This window comes from Montipora foliosa, chromosome 6 (genome assembly GCF_036669935.1).
Source record: "Montipora foliosa isolate CH-2021 chromosome 6, ASM3666993v2, whole genome shotgun sequence".
Lineage (NCBI taxonomy): Eukaryota > Metazoa > Cnidaria > Anthozoa > Scleractinia > Acroporidae > Montipora > Montipora foliosa.
In genome coordinates this window covers 4,816,846-4,826,845 of record NC_090874.1, presented here as the reverse complement: position 1 = coordinate 4,826,845, position 10,000 = coordinate 4,816,846, and the positions used below count along the sequence as shown (strand labels likewise).

The window sequence follows — 10,000 nt, the reverse complement described above, 5'->3', positions numbered from 1 at the left end:
TGCAGCAAAGATGCTGGGCAACAATCTCGTTCCCAGAGTCTTCGTTCCCCTTGACCAGCGGTCGCGTTCCAAATGCTGGTCAAGGGGGAACGAAGACTCTGGGAACGAGATTGGCTGGGCAAGGGACTGCCAGAATGAAATTCTACAAGTGATCAGAACGAGTCTTGAGAGAACCCGGGATCTCGGGGTTCTCAAGGCAAGCGCCCTGAGCACTGGGCCGCACCCTGCCTCCAAAAATCGTATGTTCACACGAATGAAGCTTTTTTACACTAAATTAACATTTTATTTGCTGCCTCATAACGCATGCGTAGTACACATGACACTAATTTCCTCTGTCTGAAGACCAAACCCGTCGCGAATCATAGCCTGGGGGAAAAAGGAAATTTGACACATGGCAAGTTTATGAAAGACAGCAAGCGACAAGCTGACCCAAAATTGGTGCATTACCATGCGGTACCCGTACACTTTGGTCTGATGCCGCGAGTCGAATCTGGTGAGTACTATTCACTACTAGCGCTTCCTCATGTTTTCATTGTATAATTGTAGCATCTTATTTTCAATACTTACGTCAAGTTTCTGCCTCGTTTAAACTCGCCTAACTTAAGATTGGCGTACTTGTTCTGTTCTGTTTACGTTAACACGAAACGTTTCTCTCAGCAGGGATTGTAAGAAGTCCTTGGATGTTAGACATTAACCTCGGTGACTGAAATTATGGAAGGATTTTCCATGATATGAAGCAATCGTGTTCTGATATGGTGTTGAACATCTTCCTTGCAGATTAAGTCCGCATCTTAAATTTCGTGTCCATGGTAAGCTTGCCTTTCCTCTAACTTGAAAAACTACAATTAATTTTTGGTTGTTTTCATTGTTTTTCTGTCATTAACACAAAAAGCAATTGTCGTAAACGTGAAAAAAAAAAAGTTGTCTTTCTTTCTCGAGTTACATAAACCATGGCTTGTAATCTTCGGTTTTAAAGAGTTTGTTTTTATTTTGCCAAGAAAGACAGCTATGTTTGGTACTTTCATTAATTAAATGCGTGGCTCGTCGGAGATCCTCAAATCTTTGTCGACTTTTCATGAGGGTAGTTTGCGAGCGACGGGTAATGTCCGTTTTCCTCATTTTGTTGCGTGTTCCAGTTAAGATAATGATCAACTTTCACTGAACTTGTAACCCTTGAAAAAAGAATCCAAAAGTAAATCACTTTGTGAAGGGTGTCTCTTTTCTTTTGAGGTTCGATAATTAATTACCCTATGATCACATTTTGTGCTAACAGTGAAAGCTATTTCCGGTCTCAATGAAAAACAATGAAAAAGTTGGATCTCAGCGGAAAATCTTAGCGCCTTTTTGGCTACGTGTGGACGGATGTAAAACAAATTGAACTAGTTGAGAATTACTTGTAACACATTGCAGATGTGTCCACCTAATGTAACAGCCTTGAATTTCAATAACAGTTCTTCCGTGTTCAAGACCACAGGTATTTTTGTCTCAGACACTTGTTGCCGAAAAACGAAACCCTGAGGCTGTAATACAAGTGCCGGTCTTCGATGGAGTGGATTAGCTCTACGCTAAATCATTAAGTTGTTTGTAAGTCCAATGAAAACACTGACAGAAAGCGGCTTTCTGTCTCCCTGAATACCGTCAGTCCTTCAAGCACGGATCGGAATTTCGTAAGGTCTCTTCAGCGATTCTTTGCACAGGGAGTGTGGGTGTGGGACCATCAAGATCGATAGGGTTTTGAGAGCACTTCACATGTTTTTGTTTGAAGAACTGAACGCCTTTGTTATCAATCATTTAACACCGAAAACTAAATTCGACCTTTATCTTGGTTCAGATTTATAACGTTTGTTTCGTTAATCTCTCTTTACGCTCCACTGCCCGTTTAATTGTCTTTCTACAATTTATGGGGCTTTACTCTTACTTTTTTTTGAATAACATGAAGTTGGCGATTTGGTTTCGTGGGCGATCAGAATGACCTAGAGAAAGAGTAAGAAGCTAAGAATTTGATCAACTCAAACAAAAATATATTTGTTTGTGTAAGGTGGTCAAGATAGAGCGAAGCTCAAAGGCTGCGATAAGACTGAATCCCCTGATGTCGTGACCTCGAGACTTATGCGGTTTAACCATCTAAATTAAATGGAACGCCAATTTCTGATTTTCCGCACTGTCTCTTGGATGTAGTTGGTCTCCGTAATTGTGGAGAAAAAATTTTGTATCAAGATTATTGTCGCCTTCCAGTGACATAAGTTCCCCTGAGGTACTGCCATTGCTGATTGATGCCTTGTGTAACCTAGCAACGAATCAGAGCATTCACGTGCATAAACTGTGCTGAAGAAATGTCTTAAAAAGACGATTTATTCGAGGCGTTGGAATCATGACAAAAATTTAAACACAGCAGTCGTCTACGACGTAGCATATCAAATGTACTTAAAGAAACACTTAGAATAGTCCCCTTTACTTTGACGACAATTATAAAGACTTGGAGCTTTGTTCTTTATTTTAAACGCAGTACTGAATCTTCGTTTGGGACGGAAAGACACCCGTTATAAAGTCCGAGGAAGAAAGTTTTGTCGTTTGCCCCAGGAGGTCGTTGAAGGATCTTTCAAAGAAAGGAAAAGTGAGCATGAAGAATCAGCGTCCCCAAACGTGTCATCTTGTTTCGAATCGTCCCTGGTAAGTCGTGGCTCTTGATGATTTGTTTCCACCGAGCTTTCCGTTTAGCTGAGAGCTGAAAAATTTTATTAGTCCCGTAGCGAAGCGAGAACTTACCCTGGCAATGGGTCTCTATCGGCTATTATTAACAACAGTTGTCACAGAATATGTTGAATTGTAAATGACTACCCAAGGTCAATTTTCGGAAAATATCTGTTCGGAAGACGACTTAAGATCTAGCATTTTCGGAACATTTGTTTTAAAATTCCTTGCTTGCCTGCCGGTCCTAGGATTTTCGAACATCTAAAACATGGTATAATTGCCCATGTTTAACGTATTTTTACGCTAAAAAGTTCACCTAGAATTTTCGGGAGCCTTTTTTCTGGCTCAAATTTTCGAAAAGGTAAGGTTTGATCCCTATAATTTTCGGATCGCTAGACTTTCGGCTAGGGAATCCGAACAGATCAAAAATTTTTAGGGGATAAAAATATATCTATATCTACCGTGTAAATACTAAAATACGTTTAACAATGCTACGTTTAAGTGGTTTTGAACTATATTGTCGTTGGGTTCCCCTGACTGCAGGCCACATTTTGCGAATAATTCACGGGAAGGAAAAGAAAGCGGACTCTTTAATGATGCCTCATCGACTTTTATCTCCTGGGATATCAAAGGGAAATCGCACCGAGAGCATCATTTGTCATGCATTCCGAAGAAGAATTTTATCTGCAATCGAGCACTTTGTGGCAACCGATATCATCAGTCAATTCCAAATTAATTGCAAACATGTCGCTCGTCGCTCTTGTGCAGTAAAATGCTGGGAATTCATATAGTTGGCACCGGAACTGTGAAATACAGCTCGCTAGTTTACTTTCCTTTTTCATCGAGACGTGGGTACTTAACCACACAGGAGCTCGTTGAACCATTGACTAAACCCAAGAAAAAAAACATATACTTCCCTTTCACGATAGTTGGAGTCATTTAGACAATTAAAATGTTACGTTTCTAATTTCCGGCGTTAAAAAAATGAATAAACCGCTGTTTCTTTGTTTTGCTGTTTGTTAATCGGAAGATGAAGCAGGTAGCTTTATATATACAGTACAATTAAGTACACAGAAAAGTAAGCGATCAGAAAAAGAAATTGTGTTCATCTTGCAAAATTGCGTACTTCCTCGATACTTTCACTGACAAGTTGCGAACTGGTTTATACCTTCGACATAAAACATAAGCGCGAACAACTTACTGTACGCAAACACAGTAACAATATAATTAGCACCTTTTTTAGGCCAAAAGAAACAATTAACAACAATTTTGTGCGTAGACGTCTGTGTACACTAGCCCTTCTCTCCAATCATTGAAGTGTTTCTGGTGTATCTTCTTGTGTTCGTCTTTTCATGATGAGTGACACATGCACCGACGCAAGCACAAGAAAATTAATTCTGAATTAATTCAGAGTAAACTCTCTACCAAACTGATCATGTTATGGTTTCGTCACTGAATTTTCCAACATCGGAGCCATGAAGACTTAAAGCGCCGATACCAGATTGTCAGTGGTCACGATAAGTACTCCCCACGCGTTCAATTTAAAATTGCTAATAAATGTTAGCTACTGTTGCTTAATTTCCGCGTTAAAAGTTCGTTATTAGATGCTGCAGTGACAGCACAGCCTTCACAAGTCAGCGTGCCAATGATAAGGCAGGAAAACTCGCGCACTTTTCCAATCCTAAAATTTAAAACGTATAAATCCCACGAATTCTGCTGACTTTGTGCCAACGTTAGTCGTGACTTGGGATAAGTGCATTTCAACACGTCCGCATTTATTTTTTGTATTGAACGTTTTAAAAATCTCAAGAACGTTTTCATGCTAAAAGGCTTTAGCTACAGCTCAAAAGTAAGACGTTCTTGCAAAAAATGAATTAGCTTGAAGAAGATTTTTGTTACAAGCCCCTAGGTGAAACCGTTTTTCCCTTGCTAAATACATCGAAACCCCCTTACGGTTGTAACACTGAGAGCCACAGTGAGAAGATTTGTGGAGTCGTATTGGAAATCATCGCTCTTTCTGTGTACCACAACGAGAAATTTAGACACTGTTCGACCAGGGTGCCTCTTAATACGAGTGATCTTAGTATCATCGCTCCGAGCATGTTGGCAACCTTTGTTGTCGCAGGAAACAAAAGTAAACAAGAAAACCAAATTTCTGGAGGCCGTGGTTATGTTAGCGAATGTGTCTTCAAACGTATTTCGAATGATATTTCCGTCCGTGCTTGTAAAGTATTATTGCTCTAAGAGCTTTATGTAATCTTATTAGTAAATTCCTTTTGGCACGTTAGCACGATAGATCATATTTCGCCAAAGAACATGTCTGAGTTGTCCGTTTGTTTGAGGTTTCAGCCTTGACACAAAATTCCTTAATACCCCGTAATAAGAACTTTGCAAAGAGTGCCGTCGTTACGTTGCACAGCTGTGCTTCAAGCGACTTCTCGATTGAAGAGGACTTTATAAGACATATAAGTACAACATTCATGGCATTTTTGTTTAAATCCGCCTACCGATCAGTAGACAAATAAATTTTACCGTTTTTATTTAAACAGTTTTAATACTGTCGTGAAACGGTAATCCTATTTTGAAGGATCTTTGGGTTTAGTTGTTGTTTTCGCGCTGCTCACAAAGTCGCCGTCCCTAAAGTCGACAATAATTCTTTGACGAAGAAACCTCACTTTTTTTATTGCCTGAAGGTAAGTAGGTGATGCAAATAGTTCTTTTTTTACATTGAATCAGATCTCTTAAGTGGCTAGTTTTATTGTATGGAGAAACTGAACGGGCTACGCAATCAATCTATTGACTGGCAAGGTCGTGCACATTAACACTTCTTTCAGTCTCCCGATGTCGTTCTCCCTGAAAATACTATTGCGCTTTTTGCTGATGATTGTAAAATTTGAAGAGTCATTGATGATGCTAGTGATCAACTTTGTTTTCAGCGGGACCTAGATAATCTTCATCAGTGGAGTATTCGCAATGCCATGGTTTTTAATGTCAAAAAGTGCAAAGTTATGAGATTAACAAAGAAAAGTCTGTAAAGTTTGTTACTGTCAAAGGAGTTTTCTTTACATTGAACTAAAACGAGGATGGAATCTTAATGCTATGTTCGCTGTTTATTGGCCGAATAGTGCCACCTTTAATTAATTAATCACAATTTTTTAACTAGACCCCGAGGTTAAAAACTAATGAAAAGGAAATGAATGACTAAAATAATTTTTGAATTGTGGATTTATATGCAGCTGGAGAAAAAGAAGTTTTTTCCGACTTGCTTTTAACACATTTTGATTACTCTCTTAGGGTATGTGCTGGGGTGATGTATTTCTTTGCGCATGCGCTATGGACGCGCAGACTAGAACGTGGAACTCAGTATTTTGCGGTAGCTTGCGGGAATAAAGAGCGCACCATCGGTTTCCATTAATATCAGCCTCGTAGCTGAAAGTGACTTTACTTTTTTTACCTTAGACAGGCTGTTCCGCATGCGCACTGATTTGCAAAGGAAAGTCAGCGCTAGCATTGCTTGACCTTTTTGAAGAGTCAGTGTGCGATTTTTCGAAAAAACCTCATCAATCAAAATAACTAGTTTGTTAGCTCTGAACATAATCGAGGGAATTAAATTCGTCTTGCTTCAACGATAAGCCTTGGGGCATTCAGACTAAATTGACAGCACAATGATTTGTGTTGTTTTGAGCTTCAGCAGTGGATTTACATGTTTATGTGAGTGGCTTTTTGTCTCTCTTGGTTACGATGGTTTAACACACTTGTTATTCAGTGACGAGGTCGACTTATTGAACCGTTTCCGTAAGAACATTACAACTATCCATTGGCAAGCCAACGTCGAAAAGTCACTGGAAGGGCTGAAGAGAAGTGACGAATGGAAATTACTTTTTGCTGAGATCGCAGAGGTAAATCCTTTCATTTACTAAGGATTAGAGAATTATTTAACTATTGTCTACTAAAGCAGGAGGGATTATATTTCTTTTTTCAGCTCCATTTTTCCCTTATACTCGGGAGATTTGTAATTTAAATGGTCATGCCCCAAGATTTCAACCCAAAAAAGTCAAAATTCGTGTTAACACAGGTCAGATTCGAAACTGAGAAACTCAAAGGCAATCTGCTGTTACATGACATCGGTTACTAACATCAGCAGAGCGGAGTTACAACTCGGGCTTTTTGTCGTAGAAGTGGCCAAAGACAAAAGGTGCGCTGTTTATTAGTAGCTGAACAATAAGAAGATACATAGAATTACAGCGGTAGTCGTTTGTTCAGGCAGACTGCATTTCCGTTTGAACCCCATTTTTCTTTTAGCGCCGCTTATGCGGAAACTTAAGGGTAAGATAAAAGCAGGCGTAAAGCATCTCGGCCGTTTAGCGACGAGTTTGCATGCCTAACCTTTTACAAGTCTATAAAGAAAAGCGACACCACAGTGCAAACATTGCTATTTTCTACAGCCGCGCTATTCCTGTTAGTTGTTGATGTTATCTTGAGAGGGAAATTAATGGTTTTCTTTAATTTATGAGAGCTCCAATCATACTACACGGAGATAAGATAAGGCGTATAGTCATTGATAGATTTTAGGAGGTGTTGAAACAATGACAGAGGAGAGTTACACTGGGTAAGCTGGTCGAATATCGCACTGAAATGGACGCGTAGGATTTCTGTAAAATCCCTTTTTCCCACATTTATTTCCGTATAAAACGTTTTTTGCAGTCTTAATGTCGATCGATAGAATTAATTATCTGGTTTATAGGTTTCCGACAGTACATTGTAAACCACAACTCCATCTCATTGGGACAAACGGTTTCCACTTTAGCTGGCGCAATTGGGAATATCAGTGACATATTTCTGTGAATGTATCTATTGTTATCAATTCCCGTTTTTTAAGTCTCTCTATTCGTTATTTCATGGACTTCTGCTTGTGGTTAATGGGCTGTGAGTTTGTTGATACAACCTTGTTAATCTAATTAAGCTATTTTAGTGCGTAGAGCAATTTTGTAATAAACTCCTTGACCATGGGATCAATTCGATAAATACCCTTAGTCCTCCCGTTTTTAGAAAGTGCTTTGACCCGAAGATTAGGTGACATTCGTGCTTAATACGTAACAATTCCTCAGACATAAAGCAAACAATTTCCACCAAAGCCGGAATACTTTTAGATTAAATAAATTGGAAAACTTGAATTATGAGTCTCTGAGAAGGCAGTTTTATCTTGTTAAAGATAGAGATAAGGCTTGCTTCAGTTCTCCTCATTTATTATCCACAAGATGTTAACGTGATGTTGACGGAGCCATAGAAAGGGATGAAGTCGCCGCTCATGTTAAGAAGTACGGCGCTTACGTCTATTCTTAAAGAATCTTTCATCCTCTTGGACAGTACTTATAATTTTCGAACTTAAATCAACTACTGCCACTTTAACTACTACTACCACCACCACCACCACCACCACCGCCGGTGCCGCCGCCCGCCGCCGCCGCTGCTGCTGCTGCTACTACTGCTACTACTACTACTACTACTACTACTACTACTACTACTACTACTACTACTACTACTACTACTACTGCTGCTGCTGCTGCTGCTGCTGCTGCTGCTGCTGCTGCTGCTGCTGCTGCTGCTGCTACTACTACTATACTACTATTACTTCCTCTTGGTCAAGGAAAGCATGTCAACATAGTAGTAGTAGTAGTAGTAGTAGTAGTAGTAGTAGTAGTAGTAGTAGTAGTAGTAGTAGTAGTAGTAGTAGTAGTAGTAAGCATCTTTGATCGCAGGCTATTTTTTTTTTCCATTTAGTGCTAGTTACACCTGATTCGTTGTAAATTAATTGCATGTATTCATTGCTGTGTGATACAGTAACATTTCGGCTGGTCACTGTTTTCTCAATAAGTTGCAGTAAGTGTGTCCATGGACTCCCTGAATAAAACAATGAACAGCTCCGTCTTCTCTGAGCGCGGCTACTAATATTTCAATTCCAGCATTTAGATCATGCATCTCTCCTTTTGAAAAAAATAAACAACATGTACTCCACCGGTGTTTAAAAAAAACCAATCAGTGGTGATTATTCAGTTCCCAGATCCAGCCGGCGCCAAGGAAAAATTGGGAGGTTTGGATGTCATTTCAGAGGCATCGTCCTGTGTTGCTGCCCGGCACAGCGGCCTATAGCTGGCCAAAGTCGAGACCTGCCGGACGTAAGTACAAGCGTTGAAAAATCCAATTTTCACAAATTCGGATTAAAAAATGATGTTCTCACAAACAAAGGAAACGTTTTTAATAAACGTTTTTTATTGGTTTTCCGTCGGATACGACTTTTCCGTTACAATATAACCACTTGTCTACAATGCAGCTCATTTGGCTATCGGGAAGCCCCCTCTCTTTTGCGCGGCTTATGAATATGCGGGAAAATAAAGCAGATCTGATTTTTCCAAGTGTCATTGAAATCCAAAAACAAAATTGCGTGGGGGAAACCACGCATTTTTCAAAGATAGTTAATCAGCAATATTTGTAAAAGGCTTGAAAACACAAAGCAATGTATGGCGTTCTTTTCCAAAATGAAGCTTAATTATCTTTGAAAAATGCATGGTTACCCTCAAGTTTCTCTTTGGTTACCTAGAGCACTTGCTAAGTTGAGCTTTCTACCCATAGTTTTAAACCGCGCAAAAATACCCCTGTATTAGTAAGCACCACCCATAGAAAACTCGAGTGTCTCGAGATGCGAAGAACAAATGCGCAGTAACAATAGTAGGCACCGTCCTTAAGAACATTTTTTTTCACTCCTTTAATATGGTTTTGTACGTTATCATGTACATGGAAAATGTCTCCATTCTCAGATTCTGATTGGCTAAGAGAAACTCAGTTTTCAGCTAACACAATGCAAAAAAGAGGTGATTTAGTGCGAACGAGGCAACAAGCCAACCTTTCTTTAACAAACCAACAAATTGCTTGGTAACAAATCAAGCATTCGTATAGTTAAATGATGAAAAAGGCGACAGATGACAAATCAAATTCGAGCCTGGATGGCACAATGTTTGCGTGATTCTTTCATGATATCATGCGTTGCTTCTGTTTAATTACATCAAGCTATCTTAATCATTTTCATTTAGATTATTATGAGTGACCAAATAATTTTTGTTTAAGGATTTCCGTGTAATGTAGTAATGTGAGTTTCAACCAACCAGATTCTGTTTTTCCGCGCTGATCTCACGCGCCCGCCAACTAGCGAGACGTGTTCCAAAACCGTTAACTTCACTGAATGACTAGCAAAATTGTTTGAAATAGCCAATGGCTAACTTTAATTAAAGGAAAAGCAAAACCGTTACTTGAA

The 10,000-nt window shown here is 39.4% G+C and overlaps 1 protein-coding gene across 10 annotated transcripts in view; it reads left to right on the top strand.

Annotated features, from left to right (window-relative positions):
- Nucleotides 1-333: 333 nt before the first annotated feature.
- The window catches only part of LOC138006414 (uncharacterized), a 13,946-nt gene continuing 4,279 nt past the window's right edge, over nt 334-10,000 (top strand). The window contains exons 1-4 of one of the 10 annotated variants that reach the window (XM_068852721.1): nt 335-493; nt 661-809; nt 2,507-2,670; nt 8,746-8,867. In XM_068852721.1, coding sequence (XP_068708822.1) covers nt 2,621-2,670; nt 8,746-8,867 — 172 coding nt within the window. In that variant the 5' untranslated portion in view covers nt 335-493; nt 661-809; nt 2,507-2,620. Of the gene's footprint in view, nt 494-657; nt 810-2,135; nt 2,255-2,275; nt 2,671-2,983; nt 5,385-6,457; nt 6,591-6,621; nt 6,887-8,745; nt 8,868-10,000 lie in introns of those variants that run through there. The other 9 variants (XM_068852722.1, XM_068852726.1, XM_068852727.1 and 6 more) reach the window with 9 other exon arrangements.